We start from the raw sequence: 26985 nt of genomic DNA, 5'->3' as shown, positions 1-26985 counted from the left end.
TTTTTTATGGCCATGACAGCCTCCAAAACATGGGCGGATATTGAGGGGAAGGGGCAAAGCAGCGCCCCTCCTGCGGCATCCAACTGTTGCTCCTGAATAGCTGTTTCTAAGGACAGTGAGCTGCGCCACATTGGTGTTTGCACTGGTACTACCAGCAGAGATTGGCACCCTGCACTGCACAGCCTCCTCAGGGGGCTCTAGGCAGTGCCTCTGTAGACGTGGGGCTGGTGTGGGTGGTGCCAGACGCAGATCTTGTCGGTGGAGGCAGCTGCAGCATTTGGCCACTAGGGCACTCCCCTGGGCAATTCCCCCACTCCCAACCAGCCAGCGTGTGGTTAATCTGGTATTCTGCAGGCAGCCAGTGAGTTCCCAACCCATCTTCCCTGGAGTGGGCTCTCGCTGAAGGGCCACAGAAGGCAGGGACAGAGACAGGTCAGCCTTTTCCCCCTCCTGGGGCCACACTTGCTGTTTACAGTTGCTGCAGCTCCTGCAAGTACTTCAGTGGCCCCCACATGCTGCAGGATTTGGCAGCTCCCGGACAGAGTGAGGGGCTCCTGCTCCGTGACATGCACCAAGCACAAGAATAGGAGCAAACTCCAGGTAGAACTGTTGTACAGGCATCCACGTTTTACCAGAAAAGCAAAAGAGACAACAACAAAGACAAGAATGTGGAAAGCACCTTGTTGGTGTTTCTATGGTGCTGAGGTTCAGTAAAGACTAGAGATGACTGTATTGAGTCTGCAAAAAAAACCAAAACCCAATATAAATAAATGACAATGATTTGGATGTGTTTGTGCACAACTATTTATTTCTCCTAAAGTTAATTAAGTATTTTGGAAAAAGTTGTCTGCAAGAGTTGGTGGCTGCACTCTGAGGCCACCAAAAATCTTGTTGTGAGAAGCTCTAGATAATACTTAGTCCCGCCTCAGTGCAGGGAACTTGACCAGATGTACCATGAAGGTCCCTTCCAGTTTCTAAGATTTCTGTTATTCACATCTGTTCATAATCAATTTTCTTGTCCAGTATTTTCCTCTGTTGTTCTACAATGGGTTGATTTTAGCATAAACTACATGTCTGGGTAGGGGGGCTTTATTTTCACAGGCCCTTTTACCTATATAAAACATACCAATAACTTCCTAAAGAATAGTTAATCAGATTCATTCATTTCACATTTGTGGTGGGGAGGAGGTGTTCAGGTAGAATAATTTTTCTGAGCTCAGGTTTGCAGTGAATAAAAATTGCCAGGAATTTGGTTAGCTTAGAGCAGTGTGTGCATTTATTATTTTTAAGTATAAATAATAGCACTTTTTAATGAAGCAGGACAATGTTGGTGGGTTTAAAAGGCAAAGCTAACAATTTTGGATTAAGGTATAATTTTATTTACAATGTTGCACTGATTTTTTTTTTTAAATTATTTTCCTAATTAGCATTTTGCTACCCAGGGAAGGGGCTTACGTAACCTGAATTCTTGCTTGGTTACAGGTATTTGCTTTGCATTTGAGTGGGTGCACTTCTCTTACTTCCATGTTTGAAATGAATTTTGCGGTTCCCAGTACACAATACTAAGCAATAAGAAACGCACATAGTAACATAAGTCATGCAAAGAAACAGGCCGACCTGTACCTCATTGTGGTGGAGTGAGTGTAACGTCTAAAGTATGGGAGCGCTCATTGGAGCTACGCCATCAGCGATGAAGGCTTGTCTGAAATATCGCCTTGGGCATTATGTGAGGTGGACAGGTCCAACGAGAACCCCGAAAATGATGGCTCGCACAGGCAGTGAAGATGCAGAGCAGCAGCTGCACTTAGCTACCCAAGTGAAGGAGGTCACTGAGAGAGACTCAACGGTTTGGATCGCACAGTGTGAAGCCAGTATTGGTAGACCAGGAGAAAGGTCATGTTACTACACCTCCGTCTCATCCCAGTGGGTTGAGGTGGTATTTTTGGGGTTTTTTTTGTGGGGCATAATCGTTTGCTCTTGCTTTTGACCATGAATAACTTAGCACTCAGCACCAGGGTTAAAGCCCCTGCTTTACTCTCAGCTGTAGATGCCTTGCCAGTGCTGTCTTCCCTCAGCATATATGACTTGTGCCAAAGCACCCCTGGGGATGCGCATCCTCTGTCGGCAGGCGTGTTTGCAATACATCGTGACAATTTATCCAGTCGTACCTGGGATCTCTTCCAGTCCATCAAAATTGCCATCTGGAATGTTTCAATTCTTCCTAGGCATGGTCATCAGGTCACTGTCTCATGTGAAATGGACCGTCTTGGCATATCAATTGCAGGCCTAACGGAAGCAAGGCTGATAGATCACAGCTGTCAAGAGGTGGAAGATTCCTTACTTCTGTATTCTGGCAGCTCCAACCACTTATGTGGGGTAGCACTACTGCAACACGAGGCCAAGTCCTCCTTAATAATCTGGATTCCAGTGTCGTCTCGGCTGTTTATTGCACGTCTTAAACATTGGCATGGTTACTGCACTGTCATAGTAGTCTATGCGCCAATAGAGGAATCTGTTGATTCAGTTGAAGATCATTTTTACGATCAGTTGGCATGTCTAGTATGCACTGTCCCTCATGATCCTTGGTGACCTAAACACATTTAGTGGCTCCCTGCGAAATGGCTTTGAACATATCATTGGTCATTATGGCTCAGATATACCCAATGATAAAGCTAGCTGCTTGCTCACATTCTGCACCTCCCAGAATCTTTCTAGTCTTGAGTCATGGTTCAGGTGGCACTGCATATGCTGGATGTCATAGGTCTCTCATGATAGCATCACTCAGGAGTTGGACCACATCAAAACACGTGACAGGCGTCTCTTCACCTTCTGTAGAGTATATAGTGGTGCGGAATGTGCTGTGAACACAGATTACCACCTAGTGGTTGCCCATATGGTGTTGGACACTCTGATGAGCAGATAAGCCTTCTGTGATGAAGTTTGACATTGACGCACCTTGTGTGCCAGGTTTAGTCAACAAGTTTTTGTATTGACGTTAGCAATAGATTCTCGGCTATAGCCACCCTGCTGGATGACATAGAGGTTGCCTGGACACTGTTAATTTCTATTCCCCACCAATCTGCTGAGCAGACAGTTGTCTATAGGCATCCAGCACATCGACCATGGCTATCGGGGAAGGCCATTAATTAAATTAAATTGAAGGCCACAGCTTGCCAGAGTGGCGATAAGCGCACTTGTAACCAGCTGAAGCTAGGGTGCTAAATTTTCGCACTCCGTGATCACAAGGCATATTATAACCACGTGGCGAACAATATTGAATTTGCCTCAGCCAGGGGAGACTTAAAGCCTGCATTCTGTGCTATTTGCAACCTCAGAGGTCAAAAGGTAGTCACTACAGACAGCATCCTGAATGGCTGCCAAGGCCATCCATGTAAATCGGATAATGACATCCTCTCACGCTGGGTGGAGCATTATCACAGTGGATGAAGTGAAGCGAGCCATCTGTAAACTGAAAGATGGATGCACAGCTGGTGCTGATGACACCCCCACAGAGCTGCTAAAATGTGCTATTGACCCTATAGTGGAATCACTTCTGGCCATCTTTCATCTGGTGTGGAGAACAGGAACCTTGCCAACCACCTGGAAAGGACGGTGTTGTGATCTCATTTTATAAGGGCAAAGGACTGCACAGTGAGTATAAGAGCTACAGGCTGATCACTTTGCTGTCCATTCCAGGGAATGTGTTTTGTGCATGTTTTGCTGCGTGTCTGGAGCCTCTGCTACATTGGAAGCATCTCCCCCAATAGTCAGGCTTTATGAGGAACAGGTCCACATTAGACGCCATTTTGGTCTTCCACTTGTCGGAGAAACACTGAGTTCAGGAAGCCCCTGCACGTAGCATACATTAATCTTAAGGCTGCGTTAGATTCAGTTGACTGTGTCGCACTATGGAAGACCTTAAAGGGCATAGGTGTCCCTACCACTCTGCTGGACTTGATTAGAGAGCTGCATAATGGAACCACTGCCCATTTACGTCTGGAGAATCGGACGTCAGAACCTTTTTAAATCAGTATTTGGTATCGGGCAGGGCTGTATCTTGGCCCTGCGCTCTTTTGTCATGCAGTGGATTTCATAATGCAGCATTCCGTCAGGGACGTAGGCATCTCAGACCTTGACTATGCTGATAACATTCTTCTAGTACAGAGCCACAACAGGTTTCAAGAGGCACTCCAGAAAATGGAGGAGGAGTGGGCTAAGATTGGCCTCCATGTTTCATGGGCAAAGACAAAGTTGCAAAATCTAGGACCAGGTTCACCTGTGACTCCAATCTCTCTTTTGAATAATGAAACTGTCGAAGCAGTCTCCAGCTTTTCCTATATGAGTTCTATACTTACTACTTCCTCCAACTCTCACATGGAGGTTCTCCATTAGATTGGCATTGCAGTATCTGACATGGGTCATTTACAACAAATATGGAACCATCATCATCTCAGCATGACAACCAAGTTCAGGATCTATTTGAGCTGTATTCTTCCCGTACTGTTGTATGGCTGCGGAACATGAATACTACACCACTCAGACTGGGCAAAGTTGGAGAGTTTCCACACAATGCCAACATCGTGCATTGGGCATAAAGTGGAATGACTTCATCTGTAATGTAGATGTTTATGGTCTCTCTAATATGCAGACTACTGGGCCATTGTCCACAGATGGCGCCTTACGCTTTTCCTACTTTTCGCAAGGATGCCACAAGGCATTCCAGCAAATGCCATTCTCCGTGTGGCTTGTAACATCTGGGATAAAATTCCACCAAGCTAGGGGTGGAGGAGGCCCAGAGGCAGACCCCTGTTACATGAGTTCATCAAGTCTGTTCCGATGTTGGACTCTCGGGCCATCAAGCCTTTGCAGCTGCTCGGGAATGGACCAAATGGCAACGATCGCTATGGCCAACTGTTCTGCTAAGTGTTGAAGAAGAGAGAAGAATGAAACAGTCCTAAAGAGTTCAGTGCTTTCTCGTGCTGTTTCTTCCATTAAATTTCATATGATGAAAACTACAAATGTCAGGTTAATTTATCCTGCTTTGTCTGTGAACACCTATCTCTCACATGAAGCACTGAATATATCTCAAAAAGACTCCTAAGTGTCTGGTCTACATTTTATCCTCACCATGGTCATCCGGTCAGAGGCAGTTTTGCCCATCAGTGCCCTTCTGGGGCTTTCTGGTAGCAGCAGCAGGACACTCCATCGTCATCTTGGGTAGCAACAGCATTCGGACTAGTAAATTACCAGGACATAATTTATTATACCCAAACTTTTCCTAATTATCTGGCAGTAGCTTCTTCAATGTCACAATGTAGTCTGATGGCTCTCAAGACACACCTCAGTTTCTTATGATGCCTCCAATTGTCACAGAACCTCCTTTTACGTAAACTTCTCTTGTCAAATCAGCTCCTCTTAAATGGATAGGAAGTCAACCCATAGGTCATGCAGCAAAACATGTTCAGAGATTACTTAAAGAGAGAATATTGGTAGTTTATTGCATTTTATGAAACTGAAATAAAAAGCAATAATATTTTAAAAGCCCAAGTCTGTAATTATGAACTAAAGGGGAGTTTGATTGCGTTATGGGTGTTTCTGGCCATGTTATATCATGGGAAATGTCTGGCTGGGGAGCACAGACCATAGAAGAAGACATGAGTAAACAGGACTACAATGCCCATGAGGGACCATGGTGGGCTATCCAAATCAAAATCAAAATATTTTAGTTTTCAGGCATTTGGGGTGTTTTTATGAAAAACTGAAAATTTCCACAGAAAACTATACTTTAAAAAAAAAAAGTCTAATACCCATTTTTCTGTCAAAAATGGTTTCAGTGGAAATTTTCCCACCAGCACTACTTTTGAATCAGAAACACAGAGCTACTTTCACCATTCCTTCTGTTCCTATACTTCCCTGTTAATTGTACCAAAACAATTAGGGGGCATAACTTAAGCTTTGGAAGATATGGCGCTTAGCATGGACAAGATCTGTTAGGCTTGAACACTGAGCCAGGATGCTGTTTAATAGCAAATACTACTATATAGCATTTCCATATGCGCATCTATATACCATTCCACTAAATCAGAGCTCACAAGGAAAAAACAATTTTTCAGGGTGTTTCATCATTCAGAATGAGGAGTGCTCAGTGCAGCTGAGGATAGAAAGCGCAAAGAGTCTTGCTATGATCTGCAATGGCTGTCAATGCCAAGGGGCTGTTATAGTAATAACAAAGCACAGGAAAGCCTTGGCCATGTCCCTTTTGGGCTGACGCCTCCTGAGATTCAGAAAAACTAGCCACTGGCCAGCCCTAGCACCAATAAACCTAGGGAGCTGAAATCATTCTGCAACCCCGTACCAGGGCACAGGACTGTACCTACAGCCACTCAACACACTTGTATAATGGGTTAGACACACTGGATCTGTGTGTAGATGAGTTCTGTGGTTTGCCATAATGCTAGCCTCCACTTCATCCTTTCTAAGGCTGGCACTGGGACCTCTGACAGCACAGTCCAGGAAGTCTGCCTACTGTTCGCTCTCAAAGCCTGTGCCTTTCCCTTCTCCTTACCTTATCCTGCTGGCTGGTCAGCCTTGCCCTCAGACGACGGGTCCATCCAACTTCCTGGCCAGTCCCCAGAGACAAGAAGCACTGCTGTGGTTTTGGCAGCTGGCAGGTGAGGGCTCAGCATTCACACAGCATGGGACCTGGGTACTGGCTGGGCCATGGTGTGCTCCCAGATGTCACATTGCAGCCAGTAGTTAAGATCACCATGTGTGTGGCTGCATATGCACAGCAAAAAAAAAAAAAAGTGGCACATTGCATCTTTTGACTGGTGACTGGCAAGGTAGTAGAAAAACTGGCCAGATGGCAACCCTAGGACACTTATGAGGGCCACTTTAGAGTTGGTATTACGAACTGCTATTCTGGCTTGACATGACCAGAGGATACCCCTACTCTGAGGGCTGGATCCACCAGGTTTAGGACTGCTTTGTGCTGGTGTAAATCTGGTGTAAATCTGCCAGAGTGCCATCCAGGATTGGCCCCCTTGGTTTTGCCCATCACAGTCGTGGGAGTCCTTCTGCTGACTTCAACGAGCTCTGGATCAGGCCCATAATGCAGACAGATGCTGTTCATACCTTTCTGTAGGCCACTTTCTGCCATCCTTATTCACAACAGAATAGTGCCTTACTTAAGAAGTAGTCATGTTGAAATCAGCAGGGACTACTCCTGGAGAAAGGCACTATTCAGTATTGAGTGAGAGTGGCAGTATTTGGCCCTGTATTTCTATTCCTCTGCAGCTTCACCTCTGTTATGATTTGCCTCCCCCTTTCTATTCAAGACTGACTAGAATGGAATCTGACAGTTGTGCCAAATAATGTGATGAAGCAAAAATGGGGATGAGAATGATATCACCAAATGCATTTAAACTTGTTACTTCCGGTGAAAATCAACCACATGTGTAAACTCACTCTAACCCCTTTTAAAATGATGTTCACAGTATGGAATATAGATCCTGGATCAGATTCTGCTCTGTTACTGCTGTTCAATCCTGTTGAAGTCTGCAAGGTTGCACAGGTCCGACAGCAGATCATGTCCTTTTGTGACTTTTTTGTTTGAAGAAATCTTAATCACAGCACTTGACTCTTAGAATTTTGTACATTGCCTACATTCTCTTTCTGGTATCTTTCTCCGCAAGTCTGACTAGATATAAGCTGCGCCTTATCGCCAACTGCATCTTCCAGTTGTTTCCCCAAAACATTTCACAGTTTTAAATACGACAGGACAGTGGACAGTATTACAAATAACAGTTAGTATTAATGTCTCAGTGGACCCTTCATGATCCTGTGGATTCTCTCCCCCAGCTCTCCCTCCTGCCCTGCGTGATGATCCAGAAAGATATTATACACCTCTACCCTGATATAACGTGACCCGATATAACACAAATTCGGCTATAACGCGGTAAAGCAGCTCTCCGGGGGTGGGGTGGGGCTGTGCACTCTGGTGGTTCAAAGCAAGTTTGATATAATGCGGTTTCACCTATAACGCAGTAAGATTTTTTTGGCTCCCGAGGACAGCGTAATATCAGGGTAGAGGTGTAGGTGAAATCTTGGCTATTGAAATCAATGGCAAAACTGTTTTGACTTCAGCGAGGCCAGAATTTTACTCAATGACACCAGTGTAGTCATGGAGCTGAGGCAGGGGACCCAAGAGGCAGCACAAAATGTTGTATGCACAGTACTAGCCTTTGGCGGATCTGCAAGTTTTGTGGGCAGAGCCCCCTATCCATTTTACAGGGAGCAAGGGAAAAGGAACTGCACCAAGAGACCATCCCAGGGTGTCCATACTGCTAGCTTTAATGTAACTTGCTCAGAGTTGTGAGGCCATGGCAGTACGCACTTCAGCCCGGGCAAGACAGCCGAGGAATTACCCAGGGTTCTGGAAAGGCTTGTACAGCCCACACTGAAGCATGCACTGCTGCAGCTTCGCTGATCCGCAAGCCCAGCCAGCAAGACAAAGCTAGCTTGAAGATGTGTGCCTGAGTTTCTGTCACGCTCAGTGATTGCTGTATACTCTACCGTACGTGAGTCTCCAGACGCTCTGGCCTTCTCTTTAGATTTCTCCATGAGTGAGGGCAAACTGGGGAATAATTCCTTTGAATGATTTGAGGTGTATTCTCCCTTCAAAGTGCCCATGTAATTTCCATCTGTCTTAATATATTTGGAGAGAGGACACATTAGTGAAAACAAAAATTCTGCCAGGCATAACTTTTGTGTGGGAGAGATTGGGTTTTGTTTGTTTTTTTGTTCCAAATTACAGTCTAAGGACCAGGGCCAGCTCTAGGTTTTCTGCCACCCCAAGCAAAAAAAAATTTTGCCTGCCACCCCACCCCACCCCCTGGTTTTGTTTTTGTCTTTTACATATGTTTGCACTTTGCAATGTTTTAGTTTTTGTTGTTGTTTTGTGGGGGGGGGGTTTGACTGGGTGTGGTACTGATGCAGCATTGGGCAATGACTGCATCTGAACCTGCTTGAGTCGGGTGTGTCTGCCTGAATTTCTTATTGAGGCAAAGGAGCTAAAAAGCCCCATGGGCCACTAGAGCGCCGGAATAACTCATACCGCCTGTAATATGTGTGGAGGGGAAATACAGAATAGAGAGTGAAATTTCAAGAGGCTTAAATCACTGTGTGCTTTGCTGCCCTGGTGTCACATCTGGGTCTCGAGGGAAGGGTACAGGGTTGTGCAGCCCCGATCAGAGGCTGAGCGAGAACTCTCAAAAGGGGACAGTTATCTCTGGAGATGACAGCCCTTGACTTTCCTGGGCACGCTCCGTATTTCAGTCTTACTAGGAGCTGGGCTGCTGCTTCTGAGCGCTTTCTCCTACTTTCGCTCATTTCAAATGAGTCTGATGTTCCCCAAATCATTAATTGAAATGGGTAAGGAGCACACTGGAGAATTACCTGCTGTCTGACGGGTGCTAATTCCGACACTGCCACTTGATCAAAGGGTCAGGTAATTATCTTTAAAAAGTTGCGCCTGAATGAAAGGATTTCTCCCAGCTCAGATTTGTTTCCAAGGGGGTGGGGGAGGGAGAGAAGAAGAGGGAAAGCTGGGCTAACCCTTGGAGGGGTATTTCATGGCACTCTCTCCCGGTGCGTCTCTGTGAGCCCCACCAGCTGTACTGAAGCTCAGGGTTACCTGGCTGGCGGCACTGACGGTGTTACTGGCTGCTCCGGGCTTCCTTCCCGGCCCTGGTAAGTTCTTGGCGGCTTTCTCATTGTTCCTCGGGCTGTAGGGCTTTAGGAACATGAAGTCACTCTTGGCGGACTCCAGGGTCAGGCAGACTTTGTAGCAGTAGCCCGGAGGGCCGCTGCCCGCCACATCCAGGCAGTTGGTTGACACTTTGTTGCCCGAGGAGAGCTGGGGCTTGATGTTGGAATTTTTGAAGATGTCGGCAGGAATGCTGCCCCTGGAAATGTGCCGCCCCAAGCATGTGCTTGCTTTGCTGGTGCCTAGAGCCGGTCCTGCTAAGGACTATATTCTGACCTGGTACAAATGGATTAATTCAACTGATGCTATGAATTTGACCCTTGAAAGTGTTGATCCAAATTATAAATCCCTGAAAATAACGATTTATCCTGAAAGTGCTGATACAGCTTTAACTAGAGCAGTGCTAGTGAATGCCGATAAAAGAGTTTCTCTTTATCTTTAAATACAGATTATTATTTTTTTAATCAATCCCTGATGAGACTTTTCCAGGTGTCATTTTATTGAGATGGCCATCACTGGAGACAATTAGAATGCTATATTAGGCAAAATAATTACATTTTGGTTTCACTGCTCCTGTAAATGCTATAATAGGTTCCAAGTAGGAAGAGGAGAGAGAGCTGCTGTCACTCAGTAGCAAAGTGGGAATTAAGTTTAGGTCATTGATAAACCTTTGTGCTTATCTGCATGGATGAGATGGCAAGATACAAGCTCAGTCACTCTGACATTCTTAAGAACATGTTCTTAACTGTGGATTATTAGAATAGACTATACTTGCAACACACATCATTTACATGCACGTTAAAGATCAAATGAAATATTAGTTAATGCTTTAGTCAGCCCTCTGCTTTTACATGAAATCCCAGCAAAATATCTATCAAATCAAGTGTTTCCCAGAAATACAGCTGCTTTACATTCTTTCTAGAGCATTTCATTCTTAAGCTGACTAATGCTTTAAACAGAAAAAGAAGCAAGCTTTGTAAAACATGGCTTGTGCAACCAGGCTCTGTTCTTGTATGGTTTTGTTATTGTTTGAATCATCTTGCATCTCGTGAAATCTTTATCATGGAGGAGAGCTCATAATGGATTATTCTTTGTCAGAAAAGAATGAAACAGAACAACACTGAATGTCATTAGCAAAATGAAGGTACATTAATTAACAGTATATGTTATATATTTTACTGAAGCTAATCTAAAAATATTATACACTATTATTCATAGTTGCATAGAATTTAATGCCAGAAGGAACCATTAGCTCATTAAGCCTTTATATCCCAGGCCATTAATTTCACTCAATTACCCTTATACAGTAAATTGGGCTAGACCATGGGTCGGCAACCTTTCAGAAACGGAGTGCCGAGTCTTCATTTATTCATTCTAATTTATGGTTTTGCATGCCGGTAATACATTTTAATGTTTTTCAGAAGGTCTCTCTCTATAAGTCTATATATTATATAACTAAACTAGTGTTGTATTGTAAAATAAACAAGGTTTTCAAAATGTTAAGAAGCTTCATTTAAAATGTTGATCTTACGCTGCTGGCCCGCTCAGCCTGCTGCTGGTCTGGGGTTCTGTTCACTTAGGCTGGCAGAGGGCTGAGCGAGGCCTGCGGCCAGGACCCCAGCTGGCAAGGGTCCATCAGCCAGAACCCAAGACCAGCAGCAAGCTGTGCAGGGCTGGGACCCAGAGGGCTGGGGGCAGAGGATTTTAGTCAGGGCTGGGGGCTGGGTATGTTGGGGGGTATAGGTGTCAGGGCAGAGGGGGGGCTGAGTATGGGTGGGGGTGCTGGTGTCGGGGTAGGGTGGGGGGGATGAAGGAGTCAGAGGGGTGGGTGTGTATGAGGGAGGTACAGGGCTCAGGGCTCAGGGCAGGGGCCTGGGGTGTGTGCAGGGCAGAGGGTGTGGTGTGTGTGTGCGCTCCAGTGGAGCAGGGAGCATGTCTGCCCCCCTGTGGAGCCAAACGCTGACCCGCGGGAGCGCACAGCCCCGACCCCCAGAGCGCTGCACACATCGGCAGGGCTCCAGGGGAGAGGAGAAGGCGGGGGAGGGGCCGGCAGCTTGCTGCGCTCGGCCGGCACTCCGGCCCCGGAGCGCGGACCCCACGGCTTGCCGTGCTGGGAGAGTGGGACCATTTGCCCACCCTGTGCACATGGCTATGCTTCTGCTCCTATGGGGGAAGTAGAGGGCAGAGGAGAGCGGACGAGGCTGGGCAGGATTTTTAATGGCATGCTGGAGTCCGGGCAGGCTCCAGCGTGCCATTAAAAATTGGCTCACGTGCCGTCTTTGGCACACATGCCATAGGTTGCCGACCCCTGGGCTAGACTAAGCATTTCAGTCTTCAGGAGACCAAACTGTTGTGTGCCACAGGAATAAAACAGGAGAGACCAAGGTGTCACCATTGCTTGAGGTACCTGCAGTGGCAGGGACTTGATATGGTGAAATGTACATGTTGTTGGATTGTGACCATTGAACCATGCAAATTCAGATAATGCTGTAACAGTAAGCTGTTTTCGTTATTTTCAGTCCCACCAATCTTTGTGTTACCTGTTAACTTTATCAACAAAGATTTCATCTAGAGCATTGATTTTTTTTTTTTAAAAATGGCATTGGACGAAGAACCAATCCTGGGTGACCCATTAGAAATAGCCACAGTCGCTGATGCAACTATATTTGAGATGTGTCAATGAGCCAATTCTTAATCTAACTAATGTGTTATCTTTTAATTCCATAGAATGCAAGTTTTTAAATCCAAATATGTATTTGATATGATGACTTGCCATATGAGATGAGAAATAATATATTGATATCCTCGTTCTACTGCCTTATGTTTGAGTCTTCAAAGGAAGGTCAAACTTCCTCTGACAGTTGAAGAGCAATTCCTTCCTGACCTGATGAGATCAGCTGGTACCTTGAAGCATGAGATTTGATTATCCTGTTTTATTTTGTGTAATTGCAAATGTTGGTCATTTTAAGTATCCACTTACAGTATGTAACTCAATGGTGACATAAATATGGGCAGCCTGACTATACATTGTGTGAAGCAGTATTTTCTGCTGATTACATATTATGTGAAGCAATATTTCCCTTTATTCGTTTGAATTAAGTCTGCCATAAAAATCAGCAATAGTGCCTTGTTCTCATATTTCAAGACAATGCAAATAGAAGAGAAGAGTTACATAACATTCAAGCTCGTTAGGTGATGATATCAAAATATACTGTAAGTCTACTTTACATATGGAGGATAATTTAGCTCCTTGGGAGGTAAGTTATCCAGCGCCACAGTGGCACAATAATTCATGAATAAGTTTATTTTCCTGTAAATAGTGAAAAATATCTAACTATAGGGTGCATGTCTGCTGTAAAATTGCCTCCAATAATATCATCATGAAGGTAATTGGAATCACTAGTTACTATATCCTGCAGAGAGAGAGAAACTGAGAATTTCATTTAAAAAAAAAATAAAAGCTTTAAACTAAATTGCTACAGCTGAAGGTAACAAAATAACAAAAGGTAAATACTGGAAATACTCAGATTGAGCCAGGTCAATTTAATTTACAGATTAATCCTGGTAGTGATCCATGTACCATATTTGCTTAAGTGCCATGCTATTAAACCCCTTTTTGGATAAAGCATGCAGGGTAAAATAAAACATGGACAACAACTTATTTTTAAACCTCACCCGCCCTGACATGTATTCCCTCTCCTCTGATAACATGAAATCAATGTTGATGCCTTAAATACAGGAGGCCTGATTTTTATAATTTAATGTAATTCAGGAGTAATTCTATTGAAATCAGTGTCTGATTCTGCTCTTACATAGGCTACTGTAAATCTGGAGTAACTGTATTAAACTCAGTGGGTTTACATCACTGTGAGCATGAAGAGGCCTAAAGAATTTACCATGTGAAACTAACAAGTACGTCGGTGATCCAGTGTTTCTTGAATATCTTTGCTCTAAATGTACTGCATCTTAGGCTTCTCAGTCTGAAGACTCAGGGTCATCTGGCCAGGTTTCAGCCAGCTTTTGACCAGCTATTGACCATCTTAAGAGTTTATCATTGTCATTTATGTCCACAGATCCCACACGGTCAGTGCTTACCAAGTCATTATAAATGGTTGCTTGAAGGCCAATAGTGAAAAGCTGTTATAGATCACATGACTCGGCAGCTATGAGCATTCGGCAGTCCAGGGAGGTAATTAATAAACACTGTCTATTCTACATTTTTTTTTCCCCCTCAAAGCAAATTTGAATTAGCCTTTATAGTTCTTAACCTGAATACTGAATTTCGTTGCTACCCTTAGAGGCTTCTAAAAAACATTTAAATTGTGAAGCGTATTAAAAAATCCAACAGCAAGTGAGTGTATGTTACACGAGAATTTGAAAAGAGTTGGCTTATGCTATTAATGCTGCTGAAACATCATGTCCCCAGAAGTCAGAAACACTGCTAAAGAGGTCACCACTTACCAATATTACTGACATGGTCTAAAATAGAAAAACTTAGGCATATAAATATGAGGAGCCAAAAGCATCCCAACAAATACAATGTTTAACAAATGCACAGTTAACATATAATTCACTAACCATGTATAATGAGGCAAACCCACTAACCTTTGTGGACTTGTCATTTGTGAAAAAGATTACATCTGATCTGAAAGGAGGATAAAAATCGGGGGAGAGAGAGAGCTTTGATTTCATCCCTGTGTTAGATTGACCCTGAGGTAATTTTAGCAAAGTCTAAGTTAAAGTCCCTATCCCCATAATGGCCAGTGTTGCCTGTTGTTTTGTTGATTTATGGCTTCATTATTGTTCGCGTCCGTGTTTGAGAGTTTCACAAAGCTTTCCCACTCCAGCACTGCCATTTTTTTCCACATCCGAGCTCAGCTTTCCAGAGAGTTGGTGGTGTCATTAGCTCAAAAAAGACTATTTGCATCACAGTCTTAGATGGACTTATAGTGTTATGTAACCTCTATAGTATTAGAAACACAAATGCTGCTCTCTTCCTAATAGAAACATTAGGAAGGACAGAGTATTTATGGGAGCTACAAAAAAGTAATATTAGCCAGACTGACAATCTGCCTTATTTCATCTGGTCCCTAGAATGAATGTGTGCTCTAAGCAAAGTAGTATTTTTATAGACACAAATGAGAGTTTGTCTTCATCTATGTATTTGTTTATTAACGAAAGAAATGCTTGTCTGCTGGACACAGGCATTCGGGGATTATCCTTTTAAAATTTCAGAATGTATCTATTGTAGAACTTACAATACATACATAGATAAGACATCTGGGTGGTTTGTGACATAGAACTGCTTATACTGGCGTGAAAAAGAAAAGGCGCTTACCAGTTTTATTCAATTATTCAGCTCTAAATTATAACCGTGAGATTTTTTTTTTTGTACAGTCACTCTGTTAAATAACACACATGCTATTTCCTAGAGGTTTGTTGCCTTGGCTTCCAGCTACATTAACCCATAATGAATTCCTGTGTAACATACTCCTTATTGACTATCAGGGAGTGCGGACCTTGTAATAATGCTAGTCTGTATTATGGCCCTGATTTGTTAAAGCATCCTTATTTAGGACAGCACTGGGCACGTGCTTAAAATTGAGCATGTGCTTAATGGCTTTCCTGAACTGGAGCAAATAAAAAATGCAGGCACGATGAATGGAGCTTAGTGTTGGAAAATGTAATCATTTAAGACCAAGGTAAGTTGATGGCAGAGAGAATGGAATTTATTTTACCTCTACTGAAAAGAGCCATCAAATCACATTTTGCTTTTGGTTGGTCAGTTTGGGATAACCTCTAATCCCTTGAAATGCAAATCAATTGTTGTGTGAGAATTTGACAAATTTGGATTGTAGCTTCTGAATTTGTCTATAATCAGCAGCATATTTATAAAATGTTATCAACTTTCCGGGGGCTTTTCTGAGGTGTATGTGATAGATCAGAAGTAGAGTTTAGAATGAATTCCATGTGGCAGGCAGGCTTTTGATCCTTTTGGAGGAAAGGAGGGGAGGGGAGCATTAGATGTCTGTGATCCATTGCATTTAGTATTTATATAGCAGGGGAAAAATTACTGGTCACTCTCAGCATCAACCTAGCAAGCAGTAGCAGTATCTTGGAGAGGGAACTTAAATTTCTGTTGACTTGAACAGAGCCCAGATTTCAACCACAATGTGTAAAAATGCATTATTTTGGGGTATATTTTGCTTTCATTGTGAAAGAATGAATTTTCCCATGATGCTAGAATGTGTGTATTTGATTTTTTTTTAAGACAATCAACGTAACCACATGGCTGTACACTTAGAGCTATAAAAAGTTATTTTAAGACCCAATCCTGCTCTCTTGCACTAGGGAACATTGATGTCATTTGAATTACACAGGTATAAAGCAGGCATTAGTAATGGGAGAATCACTTTTTAAAGAAATAAGACAAATTAGAAAGAATACTTTTAATAAAATAGCATCTCTCCATTTTGAACACATACCATCATTTAATGAGACCTGGGTGTTTTTGTAAAAGGTGCCAGATTGTCAGCACTAAAGAATCAGACCTTCCAGTTATCTAAAGAAAAAAAATCTTGTCACAGGAAGCAGCAGTTATTACTTTATTTATTTTATTTTAGTAGTGCTTAGAAGCCATAGTCATGGACCAGGACTCCATTGTGCTAAGTGCTATACAAATCAGAACAAAGACAGTGCCAGCTCCCAAAGAGCTCACAAACTAAGTACAGCTTCCTTACCTTGCTCCACTGGTGTGCTAGAACCCCTGGATTAGGTACCACCATAGGGTTGCCAGGCATCGGTTTTTCAATCAGAATGCCTGGTCAAAAAGGGATCTTGGCAGCACCCGTCAGCACCACTGAACAGGCCATGAAAAGTTCAGTCAGCAGCGTAGCAGGACTAAGGCAGGCTCCCTCCCTGCCCTGGCTTTGCATGGCTCCTGGAAGTGGCGACGTGTCCCTGCGGCCCCTAGGTGCAGGGGTGGCCAGGGAGGCTCTGCACGCTGCCTGAGTACCGGCTCTGCAGCTCCCATTGGCCGGGAACCATGAGGGCGGTGCCTGCTATCAGGGCCCGTGGGAAGGGGCAGGTTGTGGGGCAAGGGTGTTCAGTTTTCTGCAGTCAGAAAGTTGGCAACCCTGTCAAGATGAGGGTTCAGTCGCCATGGTTATTCAGTCCTGCTCTCATTGCTGAGGCACCCCCTTGTGGAGCCAGTTTTGATGGCGTTCTGTGAGGTGAGCCTCTGTCTTCTGTGAATTTGAATGAGACCTCCAACTTATTTGGCAGATGTTATCAATCAACTGTCAAATAAAACCTTCTGTCACCGACTTGTGGTGGATTTGAATTGATGACCTGGAGGTTGAAAGGCCAGATATCCAAGTCCTCATAGCAAATCTGGTTCCTGAACGTGCCTTTGAAAGGTGATCTGAAAATGAGGAAAAGCAAATGGATTTGTACCCTTTTTAGCTTCTTTGATGTATAAAGACACCTACAAGGTTTCCTCAGGGTCCACTTTCACCCCCAAGTTGTTTATCATGTTGAAAAGTAAAACTTTTGTCTATCTTTTTTTCCTGAAAGGCTTTCTAAACAGCTGGGGCTCTATCCAAGGCCCGTTCAAGTTACTGGAAAGACCTTCCTTTGACTTTGGAGCAGGTCTGTGGAGAAGTGCTGGGAAGATTATGGTATTGGAGATGCCACGCAGTTAAATGTGATAATATGTGAGGGGAAGTAATTCTTGTTAAAAATGTTTAAAGCTCTCTGGCTTTTGTATGTTTTTTGGTAACACCTACTTAGCTCAAATATCCAAATATGCAGCTGGGAGAAAAGATTGCTTTGTTAAAGATTCAGCATTCCCACCCACCTCCTTTCAATACAGTGCTGAGAGAGCTCACAATACACATGTAAGACCCAAACCAAAAAATGTGACGTTCTTGACATTTTTAAGGTGAAAAACAAGCAGGAGTCGGGAGGGAAGATGAGACGAGACCCTTTTAAAAACAAACTAACTTTTGGGTGTTCTTTACATACCATTTAAAAAAAGAAAACCATTACCAGGTGTAATCCCTATTCTTTCCTTTGCAAGTTGCTTTTTTTCTCCAGCACTTGCAGTCATTATAGCAATGTCACTTACTGAGAGCAGGAGCAGAGCACTGGAGTTCTAGAACTGTCATCTGCTGAATCATCTGGCAAACATTTGCCTTTTAGGGGGTACGGAGTATATATAACCGAAGTGTGTTCATTGGGAAACCATGCGGTAATCAAGTTTGAGATTTTACCAGAGTAAGGAGCAGGGTTTGCCTGGCAGCCTTAATTCTGCTGCTTTTATCATTGTATGCTATAAGACATATGGAGGCAATATGGGTAATATATATGACATACTATATGGTAAATGGGAATGCCATTTTTTATTTTATTTTTCGTCCCCATTTCCCCCACCTGCCGAAGCTATATTATTTTCCTACGTATGGGAAATAAGAAAACAATTTTCTGCTGAAGGAACTAGGCAATGAGGTTTCCCAACTGATCTCTGGTGTGTGTTTTTCTATTGTATGTGCTGAAAGGATAAATAAGACCAACAAAATAATATTTATAATGCTTTCATGTTCATTTCTATCATTCTTTTTCAGCAATATAGACAGAGTATAAGGTAATTTATTGTAAGTGCTTTCATTTTGTTAGGTCAGTATTCCTAATTCAGGGTTCATTTTGCTTCACTGAAAATGTCATGTTATACCCTAGAGAGGGTGGCTTTACTGTGATCAGAACTTGTCTGCTCAACAGAAGAACTGTCAGTGCAGAAAAGTGGAATGATAAACTGTTTCACAATTCATAGGTTAAACAGTATTGAGGGGAAATGAAAGCATGACAAGTCAAAGCATGTCCTATAAATCAGCAGTGTGTGAATTAAGAAGATTGTGTGTCTGAACACATGTGCCATACATTACATGAGTGATTTAAGAAAGATTTCAAAACTGCTTTGAATGTGCACTTGCTGTCCAGATTTCATCAGGAGCCTTTTTTCATCTTATGGGCATTTTTATTTCCTTCAGTAGTTAACGAATAACAGAAAGTGTAACACAAAAGATTGGCATTACTTTACCTAATTGAAAAGATAAGTAAATCATTTTAGGGCGTGTTTTAAATATATACATAAATATATTTAAAACAGTCAAATGTGAAGCTGTTACTTTGATAGTCCAATGAGATAGAGTAGTACTGAGAGAATTAAGCTAGTCTTCCTTTGCAATAAGTGTTCGTGCCTATTCGCATTGAAGTCAATGATGTACTGCCATTTACCTCAGTGGAGCAGAATCAAGCCCTAAGTAAGCAACACTTAAAATTAAAAAAGTAAGATGCAAGGATTAAATACCAGGTTACAATATTAATAGCGGCAGATGATTAAAAAAAAAATGCACAGACAATGACTCTGTATAGGAGCAACTGAGGGTAATTTTTAAATATAGTTTAGTTTTTATATATAAAAAAGCCAAAAATATTTGGCTTATGAACGAGTATGTATATATATATGTATTTTTGGTGTTAAAAAAAAAGTGACGCATCAAAGAGTGGGGGTCGGCTTATAAACGAGTCTACACCAAAATATGATGATTTTAAACTCTATGGAAGCATTGAATTGAATATCTAATACATTGTTGTTTTCTTTACCTGGAGTGTCTGCAGGTATGCAGCCCCTCAGCTCCCTGTGGCTGCGGTTCGCCGTTGCCAGCCAATGGGAGCTGTGGGTAGTGGCGCGGACACTGGCAGCTGAGGGGCTCCGTGCCTGAAGACGCACCAAGTAAACAAAACGTCTCAACCCGCCAGCGGCTTACTCTGATGGCCAGGAGCCAAAGTTTGCCAACCCCTGAAATATAGGGTCGGCTTATGAACGGGTCATACAGTTTTTGCTATTTTTACCTAACCATCTTGGGGGATCGGCTTATGAACTAACAGGGTAATGAACGAGTATATTTTTACGGGGTGTGTGTGTGTGTGTGTGTGTGTGTGTGTGTATAATATAAAAAGAAAATACATGTGCTGGTCATCACCCTGATTTTCACTGGCTATGACACACTTTGTCTTTATAAATTGCAAGCTCTTTGTGGCTAGGTTTCTATTACAATAGGTTTCTATTGTAATATTAATAATTAATATTGGTTGACATTTTTTAAAAATTGATTTTTTTATAGGAACTTTGTATTTAGACCAAAAATGCAAGAAAAATTGCTAAAATGTCAACTCAGTTGTTTTTGTTACTTGATCAGCTCTGATGATGTGTCCAGGAATATAGGTTATAAGTCAAGTTGTAGTAAAATTTACAACAGCTTTTGAGATTGCTTGCTTTCCCATGCCCTCAAACAGAAGATTTGTTTTCTGAGTCCTACATTGTATCTTCAGGCTTTTTGCTGAGATGTATATCAGTACAATATCAGCAGCTGCTGCTGAGGGACAATTTCCCCCTCACTTTACAATGATGGATTTAGTGAAATAGTGTCTGATATTTCTATAAACCTTTGATTTTCATTATATTAAAATATATTCCAGAATGTAAGGTGTATAATGACTGCATTTCACCTTTAAATGGATTGCACCAACCCATTCAAAGGATATGCTCTCTGAGGGGACACAGGGAGAGATTCACTCCACTGGAAGGAAATGTGGCCCTATTAGGGTCAGCCTGCATTTGGAAAGCTATGTAAGAAGCCTGCATTGTACATCCTAACCTGACAAACCATCTCAATTCTTAACTCTTAGTAGGAACGTTTTTCAAATTTAGAAATATGGAGACTAAAAATGAATTGCAGAACAGATGAGCATTTGTTATCTCTTTTTATATGAATGACTGACCACTATTTGCTTTTATTTCTAGTTACAAGAAAACGCACGACACTCTGAGCCATGCAGGACAGAAGGCAACAGCAGCTATTAGCAATGTAGGAACAGCCATCAGCAAGAAATTTGGAGATATGAGGTACAGAAATTCTCTTCTGATTTTATTTCGGGGGAAGGGAGATAACCTGCCAAGTGTTCTTTTGTCTTACTTTAACCCCTAATTTAGAAAGAATTACTGCCGATACTACTCGTTGTGGTGATTTTACATTTAAAGGAAAAAATTGTTGAGTCCTGGTAGAAAGAAAAGGTATTGCAACTTGGAATCCCTTCTAAATAACTTTACAAACCTAGGGAGGTGATAAAACGGGTGGAAAACAGCTAATTGTATTCATAAATGGATTTTTAGAGACAGACCTCTTTCGAAGAACACAGGCCTGCCTCTGCACTGTTCTTGGCGAAAAATAAATTGAAAAGCATTTTGGGCACTTTCATCAGCTCACTCCAGAAATACACTAGTGTAATTTAAAAAAAAAAAAAAGCAAGAAATAAAAAGAATGGAGCCTGTGGAGAGGTGGAGGTACAAACCCTTACTTCCACATGAGTCCTGTTGACTTCGATGGCACTCTTTGCAGGACACGCACATGCCCATGGATCTCTTTGCAAGACCAAGACATTCGCCTGAATTAAAATGAAGGAATCTCAGATGTATCTGATATCTTGGGCCTTTCCAGAGCGAGAAGCAAGTATGGTTTGACCCATTGGGATTCTGGGAATCTTCCCTTTCCACTGATCTAGAATTCTCCTTTCTAGCCCTAAAGGCCAACAAGGCACCTAGCCCAATACTTGCCACTAGTGCAGAACCTCAGGTTGCTCATCTTGGTCCTCAGGCCCGTTAAGAATTACTAGTGGCACCTTTGATTTTTTTTTTTTTTTTTAAACAAAGACTCTTAAAATACTGTTTGCTTGTTCTTTGTAGTTCATTGGGCTTAGTCTGTGTAGAAACCAGACTTTGATTTCAGGTTCACTTTCCAGTTTTCACATGCTAGCACAAGTCGGCAAAGTTTTGGTTGCAAACACTGCTGGGATTGTTTAGATCCAAAGAACTTTAATTGAAAATAATACATATTAGTATGAAATTGTTAGGGTCTGTGCTTTTCACACACCAGCTGAGTGTTACACTGTCAGGTAGCTAAAGCCTATCTTTAAAAATTGTTAATTTCACCAGGATCTCTCAGAATAAAGGAACAAAGGAAGAAACTATAAACAATATGAAGTTTAAAAAAAAAAAAAAAGAGCAGGCTCACAGAATTTCTCCTCCAGCATTTTTTGTTAATAGGCTTTTTGTCCTGATGTATTTTTCTATATTGCAGACACTAAATTTCTTAACATTTTAGATTTGCTAAGTCCTAGCACAAAAAGCCTTGTTCCGTACTTTCAAAGGGAAAGTTAGTGGACTAACTCAAAAGAAATGTGTGCGCAAATCATATAATTGAGCAGAAAGGCTAAATATCTGATAGCAACTCAGTTCACCAGCACTCAGATATTTACAGGGGGAAGAGCTCTGTACAAGATACTCTTGTACTTTGAATCACTTACTGTATATCAGTTGTGTAAGTAGCACTATTGAAAACTCCAAAATAGATATATTTTTAAAAATGGAATCACCATACAATGGGGAAATCAAGACTACATTATATTTTCTCAATTGTTGGTAGACTAGTGCAACCAGATTTCATGCTCCAGTCTTGCCATTGGAGCCACATGGACCCTTGCACCCTCACAGAATAAGAGCCTTAATTCATAGAGAAATCAGCAAATTATTGCACAAATATTTTTGTTGTAATTGAGCAATGCATGACTAAGGCAAATATAGTTGAATAGCAGCATTAACCCAATTTATAGTATTTCAAATGCAGGCAGGTTTTGCTGTGAATGTTTTGTGCATAATTCTTTGCAGCCAAATAAGAGGTTTGGTTTTGTTTGTTTGTTTTTTTCTGCTACTTATTTATTAATTTTGAAAGCTTGGTAAATCCTGATACTCCCGCCCTAGTCCCCTCCCAGCACAGCAAGGCTTAGCAAGCACCAGAACCACTGCTGCTGTTCAACATGAAGAAAGGGGAGGCCAGAGGCTGCATAAGGGAAATCTGCACCCCTTGAGCTCTGCTTTGCTGTGAGTGGGGTTATGACATGTTAGGCTTATGGCCAGGGTCTGGGCACACACTCTGCATAATGGACAAGCCCTTTGCCACTATTATAATCCAGAATTTAGAAAAGTGGTGTAGAGTGACTGCCAGTCTCTCTGCACTGGCACCTGGTCACAGGTAGGAAAGATTCCATGTACTCAGCATTTCTCAGTCAAAATTCCTTTCCTTATGCTTTGTACTGGGTTTGAAGTTAGTCTCATAGGAATAGATTCTAGAGTACTGGAGAATCTACAGTAAAAAGCAAGGTCAGGTCTCAGCACGGTATGACTTTTTTCCCAAATTCTTCCCTCCTTGTCTCTTGAGCAGGGCTGGCTCCAGGCACCAGCTAAAGACGCAGGTGCTTGGGGTGGCACTCCGACTGCTATTGGGGCAGCACGTCCGGGTCTTCAGTGGCAATTCGACAGCGGGTCCCTCAGTCCCTCTCAGAGTCAAGGACCTGCCACCGAAGAGTGGAGCTGTGCAATCACGCTGCCATGGCTTGCCTTTTTTGCAACTTGGGGCAGCAGAAAACCTGGAGCCGACCTTGCTCTCAATGTGTGGATCTGGCTGAGCGAGTGGCTTTCTGCACCACAGATACAAATGGCCAATGTTCACTCAATAATAATCTCAAAAGCCAGGGCTGACTGTAAAAGCATTCTGATTTATTCACAATGCCTAATATTAGCAGAACATGCCTCCCAGCGGTTTCCTGAGCCCAAAACGGACTGATCATTTTGCATGGCATTGTCAGAAGCGTGTCCTTCCCTCCCCCCCCGCCCCTTTTTTTCCTGAAGACGCAGGGTCCCAGTAGATAATCCAAAAGAGTATTCCACCATGATTACCCCTGACAGTATTTACAAAAAAGTCTATCAAAAATAGTCCAAATAGCATGTAAAGTGGAGCAAGGCCTGTGCTAGGCTCTCCCCTAGGTCCTGTTCCATTATTGTCCTCAAGCAGCTAAATTCTCAGAGAAAGCACTAGGAAGGGCAGCATTGTGTAATATGTAGCATGTGTGGCAGTAAAAGAAAAGGCGGGAAGAAGTGGAGTAGGGGCAGAGCAGGGGGGAGCACCCACCAGGAAAAATATAAGTCAGTGCCTGTGTCCATGTTGCAGTACAAGGTCAGGAGTCCAATTGTTACACTGCAGAAGAGTGGAGAAGCCATATAGAAATAGTAATGGACACCACCTCCCCACTATGCAGGAGAACAGACTGTGTTAATAGTGCCTATTGCATAGATACATGGTAGGTAGGTATCTTGCTACTATAGGCATCCTGTGGGCAGGTCCTGGTGTTGGCAACCAAACCACTGCTATAGAGTGATTTGTTTACTAAATCAGCCAGCAGGAGATTCCAGAGCTCAGGGTCAGTATATGTGACATTAATCCACATATCCATTAATGTCACATGTCAGTAACTTCCATGCAGTCATGTTCAATAAAACACCCAAATCCATGAGCTCATCAGTTGTTGGTTTGTCATATGCGTTATCTTTAACTGTCCTGGCTTCATTCTGTGTGACAGTGAATGATGTGGTCTTTAATTGTCCTGCCTATATTTCTGGTAATACTGGGATTGCATTGTGAGACTATTATATTGCACACGCGGTGCATTCAGTGCTGTAAGGCATAGTGTGGCTGTTTCCTGCTGCTGACCAACTCTATGTACTCTTTGTAGCATCTAGCCCCTGTGTCACTTAGCACTAGATTGTGCCATAAGGAAAAAGCCCATAGCAAGGGGTAGCATGTTGTTCCACCACTCCAGGACCAGGCCAGGCAAAGTTCTGCTCACTCCCCAGACATCTGCTACTCCTCCAGTTCACAGCAAATGCTGCTGCTTCTCCCAGCCCACCCGAAGCCACAATATGGCTAGCCCATGTAGGAGCATAGGCATGCTTTTACTTACCCCGGCATGGCACAAAGGGGATGTACTCCAAATTACAATATAGCCCTTAGTTTGTACACTCTCCATGGGTATGGACTGATGGGATGGTAGAGTTCTTCCTTTAAAATCTTGCATAAAGTGAAACAAGCCATGTAGCCCAATAACGTGCATTGAGCCATGTCACCAATCGTAAACTCAGCAGAGATCATTTGAGAAGTCTCTGTTAGTATATAGCAGACTGTTTCACCACAGGTTTTATTTTGGTTGTACAGCATTATTTATAGTAGTACCTTGGATTTTTAAGACCACTGACAAGAAAATGGCGCACACTTCCCTTTTCCAATTGAAAATTCATTAATTATACAATGTAATATCCCAACTAACTGATACGTGAGCTTACATTCTGCATCAGCATGGAAGAATTATAGCAGTTTATGGAGCAGTTTTCCTTTTTTTATTGGTATTGGCAGAATTAATTTTCTTTATTAACATTTAAAAAGTATTATTATTACAATTATTACTTAGGATTAAGTTAGGGCCCCTTGTGTTAGATGTTGCACAAGTGCCCAGAATAAACTGGCATTTCAGAAATCAGGAAAAAAATATGTGCAACTTTTTAAATACTAAAGAATGCTGACTGTTCATCTTCTTTCAAATACATCTGTTTCTCTTCAATCTGCCTTTAAACATAATAATTACTGTGTGTATGGGAGGTTAGACATCTAATAAGAATAGTTCCTTACAATACAGGAAAAATGCTCACTCAAATTGTCACCATATTAAAGATGACAATAAAAAAATGAAGGAAGGAATGTAAAGAGGGGAAAGAAGACGTATACTACTTTACATTTAGATTTGTGAACTTTATATTCTAAAAGCTACAGGTACAGCTGATCAAAACATTTCTGGTAATAGGGTTTTCATAGGAAAACAAAGAATCATTGAAAATGAAATTTTTCATTTTTCCAGTTTTTTTATAAATGAAATATGTTGGGAGGAAAAGAAATGATTTTTTTTTTTTTTTTTTAGTTTTTGGATTTTTTTTGTTTCAAAATTACAGGTTTTTCCCAATTTATTGCTGTCATCCACCTTTTGCCAGTTACAAACCAGTCAGAAAGTGCGGGAAAGTGGAACTGAAACAGTTTTTTCCATATTTTCAAAATTTCCTACAGGGAAAAATTTTAAAAAGGAATTTTTTGCATGAAAACTTTTTTTGAGGAAAAATCCTCATTTCTCAACAGCTCTAGCTACAACTGACCTCTTGAGACATGCATGCTCAAAGTGAGGCACCTGCTTCCATATTTAGGCTCTTAAATAAGTGGCCTGATTTTCAGACATACTGAGCAGCTGAAACTCCCATTGACTTCAGTGGGAACTGTGGTTGCTCAGCATATCAGCTGAATTTCTGGGAGGGTGTCGTAATCTTCTACTGATCTAAGCCAGCAACATATTCATACCCACCCTCTCCACAGCAAGTGTAAAACCTGGAGAAGGGCATCTCTGAGGCACAATGCCTCCTGAGACTGGAATGATGTAATTTATGCAACACCCTTTGCCCAGAGCCGTGCTTAAATGCACAGTCCACTAGCCGTGTTTCAGTATGATTAAGCTAAATCCAAATGGAAGAGACAATTTATATATACTGCAAACTTTCTGTGGATAATAGTTTCTTTAATATTAATCTCTTGGTGTTTTGTTTTTTTGATACAAAACTAGATCATGTCAATCTTGACTGTCTCAGAAGACAGGATCTCCCTTAAGTCTTTAAAACTTTAGCACTCAGTCCCAGAAATCATTGCCTTTGGTGCTAAGAGGTTAATTTGGAATATCTGTGACTGTGTGTTAGTAGGGCTGATATTTGGATAGTGAATGATACATCTAGGGAAGAGAGAGTGTCCCAAAAGGTTACAAGGGGTTTGAGGAGGAGATCATTTAGTTGCTCTTTACTTTGACTATCAATCATCTGGAAAGTGGATTATCAAACACCTCCTTTGAGAAAATATAAAGGCTTTGATTCCAGAAGTCCCTGTGCAGCACACAACAAGGAGCACGAGGATAACCCATGTGTGGTGACAAGGGTAAAGCTAAGCATTGGCCATAGCCCTCCATGCGGAATGAAGGCGCTTGCACATCTGTTTTCTTACTCGTATGAGGACTTGGAAAAAATAGGGCTGGGTTGTAGGAGGAGAATAAGTATGAATGAGGAGACCTCGCTCTAGATTCTCAGCTATGCCCCATATGCACAGGGCAGAAGGGAGCCATATGTTGCTCCCCTGTCCAGAGATCAACTGAATGTCAGACAAGCTCCTAACATTATTTAGGGCAGC

General features: G+C 42.3%; 2 protein-coding genes across 5 annotated transcripts in view; one reads left to right on the top strand and one right to left on the bottom strand.

The window, feature by feature from the left end:
• The window catches only part of TPD52L1 (TPD52 like 1), an 88228-nt gene that overhangs the window by 50434 nt on the left and 10809 nt on the right, over positions 1–26985 (top strand). For both annotated transcript variants that reach the window (XM_050949922.1, XM_050949921.1), the window contains exon 4: positions 20631–20732. In XM_050949922.1, the coding sequence (XP_050805879.1) occupies positions 20631–20732 (102 nt within the window). The remainder of the gene's footprint in view (positions 1–20630; positions 20733–26985) is intronic.
• The window catches only part of HDDC2 (HD domain containing 2), a 40810-nt gene continuing 30204 nt past the window's right edge, over positions 16380–26985 (bottom strand). The window contains exon 6 of one of the 3 annotated variants that reach the window (XM_050949928.1): positions 16380–17189. In XM_050949928.1, the coding sequence (XP_050805885.1) occupies positions 17068–17189 (122 nt within the window). In that variant the 3' untranslated portion in view covers positions 16380–17067. The remainder of the gene's footprint in view (positions 17190–26985) is intronic. The other 2 variants (XM_050949931.1, XM_050949930.1) reach the window with 2 other exon arrangements.

Source organism: Gopherus flavomarginatus, chromosome 4, assembly GCF_025201925.1.
Source record: "Gopherus flavomarginatus isolate rGopFla2 chromosome 4, rGopFla2.mat.asm, whole genome shotgun sequence".
Classification (NCBI taxonomy): Eukaryota; Metazoa; Chordata; order Testudines; family Testudinidae; genus Gopherus; species Gopherus flavomarginatus.
Note: the sequence above shows the minus strand (reverse complement) of the source record. Positions and strands in the feature narration are given on the sequence as shown.